The 20,405-nt window shown below is 42.5% G+C and overlaps 2 protein-coding genes and 1 long non-coding RNA gene across 3 annotated transcripts; 1 reads left to right on the forward strand and 2 right to left on the reverse strand.

Moving 5' to 3' along the window:
- The first annotated feature begins 4,535 nt into the window (after positions 1-4,535).
- On the forward strand, positions 4,536-6,070 carry LOC127300035 (protein LURP-one-related 8-like). Its single transcript, XM_051330108.2, has 2 exons — positions 4,536-4,942; positions 5,448-6,070. The coding sequence occupies exons 1-2, from the start codon at positions 4,652-4,654 to the stop codon at positions 5,916-5,918; spliced, it is 762 nt and encodes a 253-aa protein (XP_051186068.1). The 5' UTR covers positions 4,536-4,651; the 3' UTR covers positions 5,919-6,070.
- A 4,184-nt stretch (positions 6,071-10,254) lies between these two features.
- On the reverse strand, positions 10,255-16,709 carry LOC127300036 (uncharacterized). Its single transcript, XR_011745036.1, has 4 exons — positions 16,303-16,709; positions 16,065-16,180; positions 15,470-15,560; positions 10,255-14,995 (listed from the first exon to the last, which is right to left on the reverse strand). It is a non-coding gene; the product is annotated as an uncharacterized lncRNA (long non-coding RNA).
- Positions 16,710-18,134: 1,425 nt separating this feature from the next.
- Positions 18,135-18,917, reverse strand: LOC127303605 (uncharacterized). Its single transcript, XM_051334318.1, has 2 exons — positions 18,756-18,917; positions 18,135-18,659 (listed from the first exon to the last, which is right to left on the reverse strand). The coding sequence occupies exons 1-2, from the start codon at positions 18,915-18,917 to the stop codon at positions 18,135-18,137; spliced, it is 687 nt and encodes a 228-aa protein (XP_051190278.1).
- Positions 18,918-20,405: the final 1,488 nt, after the last annotated feature.

A 20,405-nucleotide genomic window follows, 5' to 3' on the forward strand; every position in this document is an offset into this window, starting at 1 on the left:
GGAGAGAAACATGTGATTAAGAAGGTGGCTTCTCCGCCGAAGAAACATCCCAGGTGGATTTCGTCACAGCCGGGAGTAGCGAAAATTAATGTTGATGCGGGAGTCACAAGGGATGGCTGTTCTGGAGCTGTTGCGGCAGTGGCAAGATCAGCTAATGGAGCTTATATGGGAGCTTCTGCTGTCCAGTTTATGGGAACAGCAGATCCGGAAGTGCTTGAGGCGATGGCGGTACGGGAAGGGCTTAATTTGGCGCTTGATCTGAATTTGCAGCGTCTAAAGGTAGCCAGCGATTGTCAGACGGTGATCAAAGCGTTGCATGAGTACAATCTGGGAGTTTTTAGTTCTATCACCCGTGAAATAAAGAAGACGGCGGAGGGTTTTGGCGAGGTGGCTTTCGTGCATGAGAATAGAGCCTCAAACATGGAGCCTCACAATCTAGCAAGGCTAGTTCTTTCCAACCCTCCTGGTCGGTTCGTTTGGTTAGTAAATCCGCCCGATGGCGTTTGTATCCCACAACAGATTATAGTTTGAAATAAAGGGCGGATGCTTTTCTCAAAAAAAAAAAAAAAAAAAAAAAAAGTAGTCGAGTCTTGCTATTGGCCAGTCCAGTTGCAATCAAGTCCAGCGAGTGGGTGGCTCAAAAAAAAAAAAGTCCAGCGAGTGGGAACATTTGACAAAGAATAACGGGCCTCAACCGAACGCGTCCCTCAGCAAGTTTAGCCCACATACGCAAAACAAATCAAATTTAGCCCACTGAAACTAAGTCCAACATAACGACCAATCGCGGCCTGTTGTGTTCTGTTCAAAATTTGGGAAACCACTCATCATGCTGTCACGAACGAACCTGCAAGTACACTGCATGCCTGCATTTCTAAATCGACATATAGTGCATTGCAGTCGCACTAATCATGCTGTCTCTCTCCACCACAAAGGAGTGGTCAATTAACTAGGCAGCACATGATGTAATTGGAATTTGCAACTTGCAGATGATTAGTTTAACACTCGTTTCAGCACCTATCTAATTAGCTCCCCTAATCGGTCCGAGACATAGGCGGTGAGCACCAAACCCACCATGAATTGTTGTCCCGCGCGCTAGTAAACTAATCATGTTTAAGGACGTGATGATTAGGATCACATTGCAAAAGCAGCAGCATCACGACTTCACGAGAGGACGTGCAGCTGATTCGTCAGAGAAGGCTTGCTAGATAGCTGGTTAACCTCTTCCTCCTCGACCTAATCTTGTCAGTAGCGTCAGCTAAACCCGGCGTCGTTTCTCCTGTACAGGGTGATTAGTGACGCAGCGGGCCTTGTCTGCTTGCCATTAGCCATCGTCTGATTCCTGCATGTGAGTTAAACAGTGGGGGCATTAGAAACCAATTGGTGTTAATTTAGGAAAAGCGATCACGAGCTGATGATGCTGTTCTCACCTAGACCTAAGTCTTCACACAATCGATACCATCTTAATTGTATTTCTCTTTGCCTTACCCATGCATGCATGGATTCTACATTCCATTTGACCATCATATACGCTGGTCCAAATTTCAGACAATGTACTTTCTTACACATATTATTGATCGATGTAAAAAATGCAGTAATTCACATCATATATATGGCGGTCCTTAACATCTGAGACGAGGAGCTTCCAACTCCTTCTCCCCTGTTAACTACTGGGAAACGGGGACGATATTTTCTTGCTAATCCGTATTATAGCTTAATGCAAGTTGCACAAGAGCTTCTTGATATAAAATGTATATAGTACATGGCATGCATATGTAGCCATGTAGGCTGCATAAATAGCGTAGACTGGTTGTTGTCGAGGAGAAGAATAAGAGAGAAAAATCCTTTTTTTGCTTACGTGCGTCGCATATATGTAGTGGATTGAAGTGGGTGTTTAGCCCCAGCTAGCAAGTGGTCAAGTCAGAATCTGCAGGTTGCGGAGGATCCCCGAATAACCTTTCTTATTAATCCAAAACAAGTTGTTCATTGTCAGGACGTACTTTTCCGTACAAGGTAGGAGAAATATAGGAGGCTGATCTAGTCATGCTTAATTTCATCGCCCATTGTTTGTGATGCAACAGCTCGACCGATCCGTCGAGGCTACGCGTGCATGGATGACAGTGGTGACCTAACTGGAACTCCACTTCAGCCACACCCACCAAGGTAGGAAGCAAGATTTTTATTCTATGTTGGCGGCAACTTGGGCTTTTCACGCTTGCTTGCACGGGTAATTATTCCTCCCAGTGATTACTGATAATTAACCAGCTAGTAGTATATATATGTCCCTAGAAAAAAATCATGCTTGGGAAAATGATGAGATGCATAAGGGCATGCAATTCAACCCGACACAGAGAAAATATATTACTCCACCTCTTTTTGCAGCATAATTTTGTCATACTTTCAGACTCGCAGCCTTGAAATAGTGGCATGGAGTGATGCACAATGTTGTCATACTTTCAGAACCCGCACCGATATCGGACCCGACTACCCAATATAATGCTCTAGGGGTTCAGGCAAGCGAGAGAGGACGACGGGTACAGCTTGGGAGGGGGTATATGGAAGATGATGTAGCAGTTTTTCTGGCCATGTTTGGGAAAATACAGCCATGAAGCCAACATAGTCATTGTCTGGAACTTGTTTTGTACCACCTCTCCTATTTTACGGTCGTCCAAACAAACCTTGGCAAAGGTAGTTAATTTATATATATCGCATAAATAAAATAAATGGTCCTGCTCGCATGCACTGATCTTAAGCAAAAATACAAACGTGTCTAACCCAGAGGTGCATGGACGAAGCTAGCCACATATCTCTATAGAGGACCATCTTTGTTCACACTATGGGTTCAACTCTAATCATCTAATTCTTAACAATAATTGTTAGAGGTTTTGCCAATATTTACTAGGGTAAGCCACTCCTATAGTGGTAGCTCTTTCCATGTAGAGGTGGATGCTTTAAGACCTTTGACCATCTAGAGTTAAAGCATGAGCTGTCTAATGGTATACCACATTGTGCTTATACATCTGAATTCCCCTTCACAATGTTGATGTCGAATAGCCCAAGGCTACACGAAACTGTGAAAATAGGTCGAGTTGATCAAGCTAACCAATATTGCTGTTGGGCTGCCCATGTACATCTATTTCAGATCAATGATTTGCTAATTGGATATGTTCTTTTTTCACGGGGGCCTAGGATTTCCCCGTAACCATGGTTATTGGAAACTAGTTGTTAAATAATGAACGATACTATTTGTCAAAAAAATGAACGATATTCTTAAAGGAAATGATGTCAAACTCGGTAATGTTTAAAAAATTCACATCCCATTTTGGAAGGAGACGGATCAATAGAAAGATCAGGACAGGACAAGATAGAGGAGTTGGGGTAAATGGAGACACAGATAGGGTTTAGGTTGGACTAACCACCCAACCAGCGGCGGAGCTTGGGCCGAAGTCTTGCAAGGGCAATTGGTTGGGTTGTGAGCAGGGGCAACATAAAAGTTGGGGATGGTGTGCCAATCCGAAACCCTTTTGCAGGGTAAACATATCTACCGAGTAATTGAAGAGCATACCATGGGTAGAGGGGGGGGGGGGGGGAGGGAAAGTGTGAATGGTTGGGGGGGGGGGGGGGGCAATGGTAATAAATTTTTCATCTACTTCTCTAAATGTTTTTCCTTCAATGATTTTCCAACTCAGCATGCAACACCCCACGACTTAGGCCGGTATAGCTCGGATTGGGAACTTGGCAATCATGGTATTTCGCTCAACGACTCAATATCATCACATAAGGGCACATACATTGATAGTCTTCTCATAGAGTTGCCACGTTGGATTTGAGTTTAGCTCACGGAGAGAGAATGAAAAAAAAAGAAGGTTTTCATGCCTTAGATAAGAAATGATCTTAAAAAATGATAATAAGTGAAGGCTATTTCCTCCATTCTATGATCTCCCTTAGCAATATAATATCTTACTACATCCATCTAAAAAATAGGTGTCCTAATTTTGTTTAGATACAGATGTATGCAGACACACTTTAGCTATAGATACATCCGTACGTATCTAGAATAAACTGAGACACCTATTTTTATACGGAGGGAATACTAAAATGTAACTAACTCTTATATCCGTTGTCTTCTCTAGTTGTTGTGAATGGCTAAGAAAGATGTGCCCTTTATACAATTGTACATGCCTAATGGATGTACTTCCTTTGTTCACTAATATAAAATAATTTATATTTTAAAGTGGACTCAACATCCAATTCTTGCATGTACCGTAGTACCCCCATTTTCGTAGTCCACATCAGATGATCAGCCAGCCGACAGGCGATAAGGTGCGATCCACGGTGGATCGAGAGCCACTCTCGGCACATTCTTAGAAGGTTCTCTCCCTCTTGCCCAAGTTGCCTAGCCTAGCCTAGGGTTACACCAAATACTGGGGCTTCCAGAATCTTCCGACGCATGCGCCCAACACACTCACTCAGAAAGGCGGGGCGCCACGTCACGCAACCGCAAGGCAACGTCGGACACACCGAGCCACATTCCGTTCCGATCGCTCCATTCCATTCCGTTCCGCCGCCCTGCTGATCTTGCGAATAGCGTATATAAACCCCCGCGGCCGGCCCGCATCTCGATCGCATCGACGGACGGCCACCACCGATCGTCATGAGCCGGATACACCCCAACGCGGAGGCCTCGAGGCGGCGCCTCCTGCTGCGAGACGGCGGCGCCGCGCCCTCGGCGGACTCGGCGGCGGCGTCCGCGGCGGCGAAGTGCTACACGGTGTGGATGCGGTCCAGCATGGGGTTCCAGGGCACGGACGGCTTCTCCGTCTACGACGCCGGGGGAGCGCTCGCCTTCCGTGTCGACAACTACTCCCGCCGCAGGAAGATCTTCGCTGGCGAGCTCACCCTCATGGACGGCCACGGCGCGCCGCTCCTATCCCTCAGGCCGCAGGTCAGTACCCGATCCATTCCATGTACGTAGTACTATCGTGTGGTCGGGGTTTTAGTCTGTTGAAAATCTAGGGGTTTGGCTAGATCGACTGAACCTCACCTCTCTGATGAATGCGCACAAGGTGTTCGTGCGGTTGCCTCCACGAGGCTGTGCACATCGGATAGTCGTTTAGGATCCATGCCGTCTCAGTCTCGACTTCAGTTAGACTACATGTTTGATGTACCTGCCTCTGTGGAGAACACATCTGAAAATGAGGAGAAACGATCGAATTTTGTCTCCTGCCTGCACCTTCTTGCCACTTTCATCGGTAGTTCCTAGTGTTACAGCACTGATTTTATCAACATTGAAGGGGGCTAAATCGATGAAATGAGAATGTCTGTTTCTACCCATTTGGCCATTCCCTGTCTTATTTCAGACAGGAGTTCCTTATACAAATGAAAATGAATCCACCACAACTAGCTGGAGCGACAGCTGACATCGTTTTGTTTTCTTGTGTCGGCAACAGATCATCAGCATGCACGACCAATGGAACTGCTACAAAGTGCCAGAAGAAGGCCAGACAAAGCGGGCAAGATCGCAGCAGCTCTTCTCCATGAGGAAATGCTCGGTCCTGCAGGGCAACCGCGAAGCAGAAGTGTACATGACTTCAGCCTGCTCCACCACCGCCACCCCCACCACCACCACGTCGCCAGCATCAGACCCTGTTCCTCCTCCCGGCCACCAGGCCCCCAGCTTCTGGATCGAGGGCTGCTTCCGGAGGAGGAGCTGCAAGATCCGCAGGGTCCCCGACGGCCAGGAGGTGGCGAAGATCGCCAGGAAGAAGGCCGGGCCTGGCAAGGCGCCTCTCACGCTCGGCGACGACGTGTTCAGCCTCGTGGTGCAGCCGGACGTCGACTGCGCGGTGATCATGGCCCTCGTCGTCGTTCTCGACCGGATCTGCTGGAGGCCCTACACGCCGTTGATATGCTCTTCGTAGCAGCCCGCGCGTGCTGAATCGGTGATCGATCGATGAACCTCTGTTTGATTGGCACAGGGGGGGACATAGATTTCTTTTTCTTTTTCAGTTCCTCTTCAAGTGACAGTCGTCTCAGGTGAGAGCCCGTGGAGATAAAACTGGTTGCTGGTGAATTGCGGCCGTCAGCTGTCTAAAAGTCTGAAACTAACCTGAAAGTTCGAGCCCAAAATTGACTTTGCGGTAATGCACTGCATGATAACGAGGTCCCAAACTGTGAATTTCAGACATGAAATGCTTGTTATGTTAATCTGCAGATTATTGTTCTGTATCTGTAGTACCATGTTAATGGCCCACCTAGGATTAGTCGAGGCCAGTGCAAAAGACAACGATGACATAGGTTTGTTGTATCCTAGCAGAGAAACCTGCGACTTCTCTGCCGTCCCTTCACGATTGCATCTGCCATCCCCGTCAGGATGACTCGGGATACATTGGAATTATGCTGAAAGAAAAGAGAAACTGCGCGTTTGAAGATTTATTTTGTATAGAAGTTTCAGAAGAGTCAAGAAGATGGACGAAGTTGAGGGATATTCCTATAAAGACAAGCTGTCTTGTCTTGGCTTCTTTTTGTATCCAAGCAACTGCTTTTGAAGTTAGCTGGAAGCACAATGCAACGTAGCTGCTAGTAAGAAGCAGTTTGTAGTATGTCCCTTCAGAAATAGATAGCGATATAACAGAAGTGAAGAAGAAGACATTGCAGAGAAGTGAAGGCATTGTGGCGCAAGAGGCCCTCGCGGGGTTCCTTATCCAGTGACGAGACCCGTCAGATGCACTTGCCAAGTTGTTTGAGAGGCCATTTGCGGCGACATTGATCAAAGCCATTGATGCGCTTGCGAAGAATGTGGCCATGGTGAAGAAACGACATAGCAGTAAAGGGAAACTTGTGGCTGAGTTGCACTTGTAGTTGCCGCCATTAGTGTTGTCTATGTGTTGTTAATGCCGCCATTAGGTATTGTTGTGTTAATTTTGTTATGTTGTGTTTTGGTGATAGCGTGGTTGCTGGTTGTAGTTTGTTGTTTTTGTTGGGTTCAAATCACCACCATCGATGTTGTGTTGTTGCTGCATTGGTTTTTGGGGTTGCGAGTAATCTGCATATGGTTCCCGATTCCATCGTTCACTTAAAGTATCACTGTTTATGTACTGGTTTCATCCTAGTTTTTCTTATAAATTGGATCATTTCCCTTTTTTTGCTTGCTGGCAGCTTGCCCTTTCTGTGGTTCTTCAAAAAGTATATCTATATTATTCATCAAGTCAAAAGCCAGTATTTCCATCTTACTATTATTTAATATTTTATTTTCAGATATTATAGATAGACATTATTGTTGGATTGATCTGTCAGGTTAATATACTGTCAGGTTCAGTTAACAGATAAAAGAGATATTTTCAGAAACACTTAACGTTAAGAAGAAAAGGGGGCCCACAGGATCAACGTCCAGGACGACCTTTTCTGTACGTGACTTATCTCTAAACGCCCTGATCGGGGGCGTCGCTAACCAACTGATGGTTCGTGGCCCCCTGTTGCATGCGCACATAAAAGGGGGAGCCCCGGTGGCTAGCGATCTCATCTGTTAGTCGCCTAGTCTCGCTGCTCCCCGATATTCCTAAGGCTCTGCACCGATCGCAGTCCGCGCACAAGCAACGGGAAGGCTGGAACCTCGTCGCTCTGTTCCAGGGCAGTGCAGGTGGCGGCCCGAGGGGATCAGGAGGATCCCCAGATCGTCATCGACCACAAGTTCGTCATCAACACCGCCACACCAAGCCTGCCTCACGCAGGCGTCGATGGGATCGTCAATGCCCCTAATGCATCTCTAAACCTCTCTGTCTTATGTTAACTAGGTGTTCCAGTGGCTGCTTTTGCGATCTCATGCAATATTAAGCCTAACAATTATAAGTAATGCACATTTCCGGAACTCATCGTACCCATGGACAAACACAGAATCTCTAAATTGCAGTAGTACTAGTACAGTGCTTAGTCAGTTTTTTTAGGCGTCAGTGTTCAGGGCATGTATAATGGTAATATTTTAACAAAATGATACGTAAGATAATTGTTGAATTAGCAGAGAGAGAGAGAGAGAGAGAGAGAGAGAGAGAGAGAGAGAGATAGATAGATAGATAGATAGATAGAGAGATGGGAATAATAAGTTTGTTATAGTGAGTTAAGATGATACATACATGTTCTTCATTGTATGAGATGCCTTTTCTGCCGTCCCTTCAGGATTGCATCTGCGATCCCCGTTACTCCGTCAGGATGACTCTAGATACATTAGAGTTATACTGAAAAAAAGAGACACTGCATTTGGAGATTTACTTGTAAAGTTGAGGGAATATTCCTATAAAGATTAGCTGTCTTGTCTTCACTTCTTTTCATATCCAAGCGACTGCTTCGGAAGTTAGCTGGAAGCAAATGCAACGTAGCTGCTACTAAAAAAGCAGTTCGTAGTCTGTCCCTTCAGAAATAGACAGCGATATAGCTGAAGAAGACATTGCAGAGAAGCGAAGGCATTGCGGCGCAAGAGGACCTTGCGGTCACCTTATCCAGTGACGAGACCCGTCAGACGCACTTGCCAAGTTGTTTGAGAGGCCGTTTGGGGCGACATTGATCAAAGCCATCGATGCGCTTGCTGAGAATGTGGCCATAGTGAAGAAACGACATAGCAGTAAGGGGAAACTCGTTGCTGGGTTGCACTTGTAGTCGCGGCCATTAGTGTTGTGCATGTGTTGTTAATACCGCCATCAGGTATTGTTACGTTGATTTTGTTACACTAGTGTAGAATAGGTCTGTTGTTGCGGGCTGTTAGAGGCTTTTGTTCCGGCCGGCCACCCGGGACAACGGAGACGGGATAAAAGGCCAACCCTTTTGTCCCGGCCCGGTTCCCAACCGGGACATAAAGTCCACCACCTGGCTGCGATGCAGGTGTTTGAGCTGGAGAACCTTTTATCCCGAGACAAAAGGTTTTTTTTCTTTTTTCATTTTCATTTTCATTTTTCATTTTTCATTTTTATTTTTCATTTTTCATTTTTCATTTTCATTACTCTCTCACTTGGACCATTGTTAACACTAATTACACATAATCTATACTTAAATTCTAGACTTGGTCACTTACCGGTCGGTCACCCATCCTCACACTACTCCACCATCAGCATGCTTAACTTCTATGTTCTTTTCTGCCATGCTCCCGCGAATGTGGTTGTTCCTTGTTGTAAATACTACCATAAGATAATAATATAGCATTCCAATGTGAGGAATTTAAATTTCTTTCAATCTTTAAACCGCAAGTGGACAAATAATATATGCATAACTATTAGAAAAGTGTGAGGAATTTGAATATTGAATAATTTTATTTTTATTCATTTATTAATATTATTATCAAATAATATATGCATTATTCATATAATATGGCCAAATAATTAATATCTTTCCATCTTTAAACCGCAAGTGGACAAATAATATATACATAACTATTAGAAAAGTGTGAGGAATTTGAATATGGAATAATTTTAATTTTATTCATTTATTAATATTATTATCAAATAATATATGCATTATTCATATAATATGGCCAAATAATTAATATCTTTCAATCTTTAAACCGCAAGTGGACAAATAATATATGCATAACTATTAGAAAAGTGTGAGGAATTTGAATATGGAATAATTTTATTTTTATTTATTTATTAATATTGTTATCAAATAATATATGCAGTATTCATATAATAAGGACAAATAATTAATATCTTTCAATCTTTATCTATACTCCTATATAGTGTGCCAATTTTGAAAGTTTGAATTCAATCAGCATAATGCAATTTCTGCCGTTGATCGGACACCATCCAACGGCCCTGAACCCTGGGATTCGTAGCTACAGTAACGTCTTTCTTTCTCTACGTGATTCCAGAAACATCTACCCTACTCTCCATTCGTCCACCGATATTTCGTTTCGATTCCCGGTTGGGACCAAACAACACCAATTTACGGCAAGGAAATCAACGCTAGAGGATAGTGGAAGGAGGCAGAGCCGCAGCCCGCAGAGGGTGAAATGGCGCCAATTGTTACACTAGATTTTGATGTGCGCCTTGGCGCACGATCCCGTGGAATTAGCACCAGTTTAAATTTTATATAACAACGATAAAAATCAAGTGGGAAAATATCAGTACGTTTTTTAGGTTTTACAAAACAAACTGGATAGAATGAAATTAGGATAAAAAAACAAAATCACAAACGAAGTAGCACACGTTTATATACATTCAGGGAACAGAGGAATATTTTGTGGCTTAACTTGACTCCGACCACGGTAAACAGTTTGTAAAACACTCTGTTAAGAATCCGTAGAAATCAAATGAAAAAATTATCCGATAGGTGAAACTATGAAATCTTCATTAATACAACATGTCTTGCAACAAAATAACTGTATAGTCAACAACCTATACACTGCTTGCTTGAAGGACCTGCTGTGGGACTTCTCTCCAACAAAATGATGTATATTATGGGTAGAATGTCATTGTCATTTTGCTCTTGGTGGGTATACTGTTGCACAATGGTTTTGGGATCTGCCTTCATCATGACCCTGGATAGAATCTCAACAACGTCCATGGCTTAAACCTGGTAAGGAGGGACGGGAGATGATATTAGCTAAGGGTAAAAGGTAGCCTTGCCTCGTACATAAAGAATATTTGTGCTTTCTTGTTTGTAGTCTGAGAAAGTAAATAATTTTTATGCATTTAGATTTAGTTCAAGTCTGCTGTAGCTATTAGATGCTCACTCAAATCTTATTTTAGTTCAATAACAATTTTTAGTTCACAAGGTTCAGCAGAATTCTGGTTAACTTGGGTTTCACGTTTTGGATTAGTTTTTTTTATAAAAAATTGGATAACAAAACCTGAGTTAATCTATTGGTTCAGCTAATGCTACTGTTTGCAAAGAAATAACCTGCTAGTTAACTCATGTGGCTAAACCAGTCATACATGTTATACTGCTCAAAGTGAAGTATTATGGTGCTGTTCCAAACTCACAGTTCAAGAATAATGTGAAATGGTATGAATTGGTAACCTGGACCTACAAGTATGAGTACAGTACATGGCTTGTTAGTTCGGATGCCACACTAAAAACTTCACTGCTACTACAAAACTGCTCAGAACCTGAGTAGCCTGAAGGTTTCATGGAACCAAGTTTAACTGTCAAACGTAAATATATATGTTATAGGAATGTTTTGAAAATTAGTTGTCAAGTGTAAATTGGGTTGTGGTACAGAGATACATTTACTACTGGTTACTACAAGCCTTGGTTGATTAAAAGTAGGTAACCAGAAAAATGGTTCCTGAGTGCAACATTTAGTTGAGCCTGTGTGGCAAAAAGGGAGTGTAATCTTACCTGATTGAGAGACTGTAATTAGAAGGAGATGATGTAGTTGTAATTTATTCATAATGATGCTTCTATTGGCAGGCCCATAATTGTCATGAATTGTCGTCTACTTTGAGCCACCAAAAAAGTAAGTCTTAAAAGTAAGCTCTGTGAGTCGTGCTTCAGTTTAAAACAATTATTAATCTTTGGTATGTAACCATGATTCAATATAATTTCAGCATTGCCATACAATAGCATTAGGACTCTGAATACTTCTATAATGAGGAGACCCATGACACCAAGAAAAGGGTGGTACAGAGAACAAATAGCAAGTGAGCACCGGTTCCTACTGAAAAAAGAGGCGCAACAAATTAATCTATTCTCAAAATTAGTGATCACTTGAAAGCAAAAATACTCAAATATGATGATTTTGATTCTTAATATGACTCTGAATACTTCTATGATTTTTATTCTTAATATGACTCTGAGTACTTCTATGATTTTGATTCTTAAATTAATCTATTCTCAATATACTTTCCATATTTCTTATCTACAGATTCTTCCAGGAACAAAAGTACCAAACTTTGCATGAACCAAAAAAGAGAAGCAAGATGGCGTACCTCATTTACAAATCAAGTAACCAGAGGAAAAGATGCGTACGAGGTTGGAAATTATACCGCTAGCCAGCATCCTCCTAACCTTGATGAACCAGGGACGAACACAGCGTCACATGAGGCAGTGCTCGGAGACCAGGTAAAGGGCACAAATATCCCACCGGTGAAATCTTATAAACAACACAGGAGGCACTAACAGACCTAGCATCTCTGCATCAGAACAAAAATCATTTTTAGAATCCCAAAATATGTCACGTGAAGCTTTTTTCCAAATGGGGGAATAAACCCGGCCTCTGCATCCAAAAGATGCACACAGCCCTTTATGTCACGTGAAGCTGGATCTAAGTACCGTCTGCGTGAAGAGCAAACGAAGAAAGGTAAAAGGAACAAAGACAGTAGCTTCAAAACGAATCTCCTCCGTAGGGGCCTACGCCATGGATTGTCATAGACCATGAAGGCTAACCAGAAAATGAAAATGAACGAGTGAGTTAACCTATAGGTCCATGGATAGAACATAGCAGTACCAGACAGGAGAACACCAAGGCAGATCAGACGATTTGAGGTGCCATACAAACATTAGGTAATAACGATCCTTATTTGTATGCTAAAGAATGAAAAAAAGGATCAGGCAATGCAACCCATCAAAACAATCTATGTCTGCAGCAGAGGTAGACAAATACAATATAGAAAATAGTACTGATTATGTTAAACTGAACACTTCTCACCAAAACACCAAATGCAAGAAGTTTTCGCCAGACACCAAATGCATCATAACTGTTCGTAGTAGAAAAACCATGAAGCAGTTTAAAGTTGGTTGGCATTAAGATGACAGTTAATCGGAATCAACTATTCAGGTGATATCTTAGGAAATGATTTGATTATTCCTAGAGGAAAACCAAATGGCATTACTCCTTTCACAGCAAAACCAATAACTGCTGAAGGAGAGAAGGATAGCAGCCCTCTTACTTAACAAAGTGGGTCTGGAACAGAATTTTAAGCTTGGATCCGGAGGGAAACACATGTACACAAGGAACAATATATCTGATGAAGCGAATACAAACGAAACCACCTTATGTGGAAATTGAGATGCGGTGTTGAAATATACTTCCATGTATGTAGAAATATTTCTTGGCTACCATCCTCTTAAAAATTGCTCTGGTTAAAATAGAAATAACAGGAGAGAACAGATCGAACATAATTGTTGAACTCAGAAGCTGCAACCTCAAACACAAAATTGTATTGTTGATAAATGCATTGCAATCATAGAAATTAAACTGGTTTCATTGTTCTACTCAGGATAAGCTAATTGGTAACATCGCATATATTTTATTAAAGAAATTAAGTGCAGACTGCACGTTGAGACTCCTGTTTACTTATGTCTCACCAAGCGGTTTACGATCTGGAAAGTTGCTACTAAAGGCCATAGCCCTATCAAAACAAAGGATGCTACTATGTATACCAGCAATCATTGCTGCAAATAGGACATGAATAACAACAGGTTTAATAAACCCAATCAGCCAGCACTAATGTTTCTACATATCAAAACATCATGTCAGATTAGAATCACTCCTCTCATATATTTACATGTGAGAAAGAATAGAGTGTCACTTGTTCAGACCAAGCATATGGTATTCGACCATGGAGTTTAAAAAAAGGCAAACATGCCAGCTTCTGTAGGAAATTAGGATTGGACAATAGACCACACCGTACAAATTGACGTATATACATAATTTCAACACTCTATAATGCACATTCACTTCCTCTTTCTTCATAGTAGAGTACACATTAAAGCAGACTGATCATGGCTGTTAGGCTGTTATACAGGTGTAAGTAATAATTTAAAATATTTTGTACACTTGAGAAGTCAAAGTGATGGCAGTATCTATCATCAAATCCCAATAAGATTCGAAAAAACTGAACATATAATATATGTAGTCTTAATGTATCATCTACAAAACTATAGTGGTGCCTGAAATTAAAATGTAGAAGACATGGAAATTTTTTCTTTGGTCTTTACTGCTATGAAGAAGATAACTGTGCCAAGATACGGTACTCGTTTATAATTCTGACACTTGGTGTGATATAATGCAAATTTTCCAAGATGGGTCATGAGTATGGGAAGAAAAGCATGTGTTCAGACAAGTTAGAACACATAGGTTCAGCTATATTCAGAAAAGCATGAACGATATAACGTGAACTATTCGTTCATTCTCAGTCTCAATAAATATCTCAAATTGAAAAGCATAAGTTCCAGTTCATATCTACAGTTTGTAACACAATTGTACTACTTTGTACTGCAATAGAAGGGAGAAATCAGCCAGGTAAATTGACATTTTAGCCTTTGTTGTGCAGGCTGAAAGATTATTTCTTGACATCTCAATATAATCAGGCCCAGATCCTTACTATTTTAACCCCTCCCCTTTTTTTACTTCTGTGTAGTTCTAAATGCTTTCTATGGTTCACCACCACTAATAGGAGAAGGCAGGTGAAATGTTGAGTAATGATAATAAAAACCGATCGAAGACAAAGCGGCCAAAGGTCATCCATTCAGATAAAGAGCAAGATATTTTTGCAAATGAGAAGTCAGAAGTGTCATCTATATATGAGAACATCCTGCTTGGATTTGTGCCGAACATCTTGTATGCATAGATAAATAGGACTTGCACAAAACAAATAGGTTGGAGCTCCAAATGGCCAGTGACCAAAGAAATTTTTGGAACTCTGGTTATGTTAATTAGAACTGCAGGGTATCTGCGATAAAAGGTAGAGTCGTAAGCGCGGAGCAAGAAGAATAGAAATTATGTACTAACAAAAATAATGCGACCATAAAGTGCCAAACTACATGTTCGATTGACCAAACTCTGGATGTATGCATCGATGAACATTACGGTGACGAATACAGCTATTTACCTCTGGAATAACAATGTCTTATACTACCTGGTTGGAACTTCAGCTAGTAAGGAAACTGTTTTGATCAACCATAACATATTGCTCTGCTCTGATTAACCACATGCTGCTCAAACTTTTCTTTCTAAGACGTTGCTTCTCACTGGCACTCCACCAGGTTTGTCCATGTAGGACCACCGTATCTGTAACAAAAACAAGTACTTCAGAAATTATTTATCGCATCATGCCTTTGAATCACAAAGGTTCCCACTTATAATTTACTTCAGAAATTCGAGTTTCAGGTAAGGCAAGATGAAACCGCTACTAAATTAGCCAATTTTCTTATATTTGGTTTGCTTGGCATATTAGAAGAGAAAACTTATCAAGCAGTTATATCGTACGTCAAGTAAATTGGGCATTTATGACATAATAACATGAACTCTTCGTTCATACTCAATCTCAATTAATCTCTGAATTATAAAAGCATAAGTTCCAGTGCAGATGAAACACTCTAAAATTGCGCCGCCGAATATTGCAATGGCAGCTCAAAAAAGTAATCGGGCATCATCAGAGAAGCCCAAGATAACCCATTAGAGAACAATCTATTTAATCTACTCTCGACAAATTATCACCAAAGCAACAACAAACAACTATTTTGGCGAAAAAAAGGAGCATACCAAGAGATATCGTGATATCATTGTCCCAACATCACCAAATAATATGATAGTCATGAAATTCCGGAAGAACTGCTTCTTCTTCACCTGGAAACTGATGAGAAATGGTTGTGAGAACCTTCAAAAGTGTGTTGTGCGACCAAATGACATTCAGAATAGATCTGAATGTTCAACAAAAACTCCGACTGTCGTAGGGTGGATTCATTTAGAAATAGTCAATTCCTTAATGGAATGGGAGTAGCACTCTGTACACATCAAATATTAAATTCCATGAACCAAGGAGGAGCCTAAGCCCCAATAAAGAACTATTGTGCAGAAAAAACATATCATGTGAAAGTAACAATATGACTTTGAAGGATCAAGCATCAAATTAGCCAATCAGCAGAAGCATCTGCTGCTGCTTGTGATTCCATCCAGATGTGCTAGATGGATGAGCGAAGAATCCATGCTTCACCATAAATAAATTTCTAGAATAAAGAATGAATCCCACAGGCACATATCATTTGATACGATGGACAGTAGGCCCAGAAGAAAACAAGATTGAAACATAGGCAAAATCCCCACCGGAAAACCTTGTCATATGAACCTCTGTTCTTACCCTGTGCAAGATGATGGGGGGCAGGAGGTATATGAAGAAGAGTTCCTTGCTGTAGACAAGCACGTGCGAGCTCTTCCCTTGGTCGTCAGCAGGATCACCACATCGATGCACATCCCCTGTTTGCAAGGAGGAAGAGAAATAAGAAAGGGCAGAGTATTAGCAGCAGCGTACGCCGTACGGCCGGGCAGAAAAAATGCGCCCAGAGAGAGAGAGAGATGGAATAGATGGAAGAGCTTACCATGTTGAGCAAACAGATTTCCTCGAGGAGGTGTCAAAGGACGATGCAAGCACAGAGCAGCGCCGTGAAGAGATTGATGGAGACCACCAACGCGTGCTATGATGTAGAGAGCACGCCGTCTCGGTGTCGTGCCATCGATTATCCTAGGCTCGATGTCCTCTCCTCGTCTTGGTCAGAGGAGCAGAACAGGGAGACCGCAGGCCATGGGAAATCGCTGGAGACGGCCAGGAGATCGACGGGGGCGGGGTCCTCGCTCCTTCGCGATGCGCTGCGGTTTCTCGGGCTTGTCCGTGCAGGGGTGAGCAGGGAGGAGGCATCGGCGAGGCCGGCGGCTCGCAGAGGAGGAAGAAGGCGATTGGGGGAGGAGTGGAAGGAAGGGGATTGGGCAGACAAAGCTGCGAGGCGATTGGGGTACGGCGGCTAGGGTTTCTGTCTGTTGGATGCACCTTTTATACCACCGCGGTAAAAATTGGACGGCTCAGATTCGTTGGAGGTAAAATCAATGGCTAGTCAATTCTAATTTACCTAGGTGCCCCATGGGGGTGCCTCAATTATACCTTTAGATGCCGGAACACGGCCGCAAGCTGGCTGCCGTCATGGAGAACATGGGACGACGCCACTGCGCTGTTTCCCGCCAGCCGGAACACCACCACTAGGAAGGAGAGCAGGGGCGCTTAGGAGAGGGATGGGATGATGCCACGCCGCCGCCACGCTGGTCGCCGGCTGCCAGACCACCGTTGTTGCTGGGGTGGAGAGCAGTGGCGGCTAGGGCCTAGGGCTATGGAAGACGGTGCGAAGTGGGAAGTCTCGATGTCGATGTGGGAGAGCGGGCGTGGGGCTGGGCCTGTAGGTACGATTGTGAGAAGGAGAAGATAACCAGCGTGGGGCATTGAGATTAAAATGGCCTGAATCAAGTTACGGAATGAACCTACGGAATCAGGCGTGGCATCGTGCAATTGGGTAGAGTCACACTGTGGGTCCAAGAGAAATCAGCCTGGGAGAACAGCAGCAGCCCACGTATGTCCGTAAGTCGATTCCCGTAACAATTTGTCCGTAGACCCAGCATTATTGTTTCTAGAGTTTCAGCCCATCTTTTGCTACCACTGTCAGTTCGATTACCCGAAGACTGAAGCCGAATGGACCAGTGCCGGTCGTACATGTCCTATGGCTTATGGTTATGGGTGGCATGGATGGGAGGAGATCAGCTATTGCAGGTGGCCAGAAAAGGTTGTACAGAGAAAAAAAGGAGTACACAAATTTATATCTAAATGCACATACATGGTCAATGTCAGTGAGGTCAATGTTTCAGTCACATATAATTATCTCAAACTTAGTGCTCATTTTTCTTTTGGCGTGCTCAAACTTGATGCTCTGTAATGCTATTTTGATTGAAAATTAGGAGGTTCATGTCATCATTCCGATTGATTTTTAAGTGCAAAGCACGTGAGGCTGACTAGTAAACCGCAAGTGGACAAATAATATATGCATAACTATTAGGAAAGTGTGAGGAATTTGAATATGGAATAATTTTATTTTTATTCATTTATTAATATTATTATCAAATAATATATGCATTATTCATATAATATGGCGTTATTATCAAGTGTTAAGAAGAAGTAACACTTCAGAAAGATCTTATCAAATAATAGTTCTTTCTCCATATTTAACATTGTATCAGTATAGTAAAGTGCAATATATGAACTCAGTTTGAATTTGCTTGGTTATGTATGTGAGGAATTTAAATAATGTATAATCGAAAGATTTAATATATTGATCACGACGATTCATACATAGAAGGCACACACGACAAGACACACCACACCATCATGCAGCTACTCATAAATATTAAGTCCGAGGCGATCCATATGGAAATTGTAGCCAAGTGCCCGGAGATGCCTCCTACCCAGCTCGAAGCCGAGGCGAGCGTCGAGAACGGCATACTGCAGTTGCTTATGGCTCAAGGGAAAATCGCCCCATCCAAAAATCACTGCCTCTTCTTCTAATTCCTTGGAGGTCTTCGGCGGATTATTCTTCTTATAATTAAACTTCTTCTTCTGCTCGAGACCCGTCCCAATATAATGATTTTCCAAATCATACAAATTCGGAGTCTGCTTTCTTGGGACGGGGTTCGGGAGTATCTGCTGCAGGTTGATCGCAGACGGAATAATAATTACGTAGGTCTGCAACATATCCACATCATTGTGGATTGCTGCACCACAAAATCTGATATTTTTGTCCGCAAGGAAATCGATGAGCAGTCCTGGCACTTCATCGGCATTCACAATATGGAAGACCAGATTATGTTGCGCGACGGAGAGTTGCAGGACGACAGTGAACTCGCAGTCCAAGCCCATGACCTTTAAACACAAAAAATGCCATTGGGATTTTGGATGCTTTATGATATCTCTAAATTTTAAGCTACATATCTTTGATAAAAGCCATGGAAAACTAACCTTGATTTCCGCAGCGTCGAGGAAATCCCTCTTGACGGCGCGGATCCACCTCTCCACCCTCTTCGCACGGAGGGTGTACGTGACCTTGAAATTCATCTTCTCCATGACATCGTAGTAGACTTTAGATGGAGGTAAGTCGAGGGCGCGCGCGAGCTTGACCATTTCGGGTTCCATGAGGGCCGGCCGGGGCTAATGGTGCAGTTTTGGTGGCTATGGAAATCTGAGGAAAAACAAGGCATGTATATAGGGCAGAGGGAGGTGAAAAGGCCGGTCATGGCGCCGGCGGTGATGCAAATTCCGGTACGGCGATCGTTCTGCTTCCTCTCTGTTTCCGTGTGCAGTAATACCGAGACGATCGATTTCCACGCGGGAACGAACCGTCTGACCTTATGTCCCGGCTCGTGTCTCCAGCCGGGACAAAAGGGCTGCCAGCAGGACTCGAAAGGCCTTAGACCCTTTTGTCCCGGTTCCAACCGGGACAAAAGGCCTTAAAGAACCTCAAAAAATGCCCCGTAAATTCTCGGTGATTTCGGGGCGACGTGACTGGGCCGGGACAAAAGGCCTGCACGGAAGCCCAATTTTCTACTAGTGTTATGTTCTGTTTTGGTGATAGTCTAGTTGCTGGTCCTAGTTTGCTGTTTTGCTGGGGATGATAATCACCACCATCGATTTTGGGTTGGGAGTAATGTGCATATGGTTTTCGATTCCGTCGTTCACTTAAAATATAGCTGTTTATGTACGGTTTTTAACTAGTTTTTCCTATACATTGGGTCATTCCCTTTTCGCTTGGAACATCATATCGTTTCCGGGGTTCTTCAAAATATCTATGTTGATCATTACAACAAGCCAAACAACAATAGTTCCATCTTACTAATTTTTATTTATATTTTCAAATATTAAAGGTACAAATCAAAATAGTTTGATTGCACCTTGCCCAAACTCATGTATCCATCCATGGACAAAGAGAGAATCTCTAAACTGCATAGTTGTACTAGTACAATACTTAGTCAGATTTTACCTCAAAAAAAATGCTTAGTCAGATTTTTAATGGTAAGTGCATAGATAGAGTTCCAGACTCTCAATTGAGAGGCTCCATTCTGTAGGTTTCCCATCTTTCGATTGGTAAGTATGAATTGGCTGAGCGTCCCAACAAGATGAACGCCTGGGTATGTATAATGGTAATGTTTTAGCAATGTTATGTAAGATAATTGTTGAGTTAGAAGAGAGAAATGTGAATAAGAAGTTTGTCTTCTCTCAGTAATGTTTTAGCAATGATAATGCTTTTTTTGTCTCCTCTGAATGATATGGAATAATGAGAAAAGATTGTCTCATCACCCACTGTACATAGGGGTGGGAACTACCAAACTGCTAGTGAATAATCCAAATTATCCGGTGTTCATGTCCGGCAAATTAAAAATGGATGTTCAAATATCTAAACCATATTACAAGAAATTGAAACGAGGGAAAAGCTTTGCCCTATTATATTATTTAAGGTACGGGTTTTACAAGAAATTAAATTGGCCATATTACAAAAATACCCCACTTCCGCGGTATCAAGTTACTCATGCGATTAGTGCCCGCTAAAAGTTAAAGCTTCGACTCGTGTTTTATATTTTGTAGAATGACCGGTGGTGGAGCTTGCTTGTTCTT

This window comes from Lolium perenne, chromosome 5 (genome assembly GCF_019359855.2).
Source record: "Lolium perenne isolate Kyuss_39 chromosome 5, Kyuss_2.0, whole genome shotgun sequence".
NCBI lineage: Eukaryota > Viridiplantae > Streptophyta > Magnoliopsida > Poales > Poaceae > Lolium > Lolium perenne.

What these genes read in the sequence shown, in the direction of transcription:
- LOC127303605 (XM_051334318.1), bottom strand. Translation starts at nt 18,917, where the DNA reads ATGGTCAAGCTCGCGCGCGCCCTCGACTTACCTCCATCTAAAGTCTAC. An exon ending in TCGACGCTGCGGAAATCAAG is followed by an intron (nt 18,660 to 18,755) that starts GTTAGTTTTCCA and finishes TTGTGTTTAAAG; the next exon opens with GTCATGGGCTTGGACTGCGA.
- LOC127300035 (XM_051330108.2), top strand. Translation starts at nt 4,652, where the DNA reads ATGAGCCGGATACACCCCAACGCGGAGGCCTCGAGGCGGCGCCTCCTG. An exon ending in TCCTATCCCTCAGGCCGCAG is followed by an intron (nt 4,943 to 5,447) that starts GTCAGTACCCGA and finishes TGTCGGCAACAG; the next exon opens with ATCATCAGCATGCACGACCA.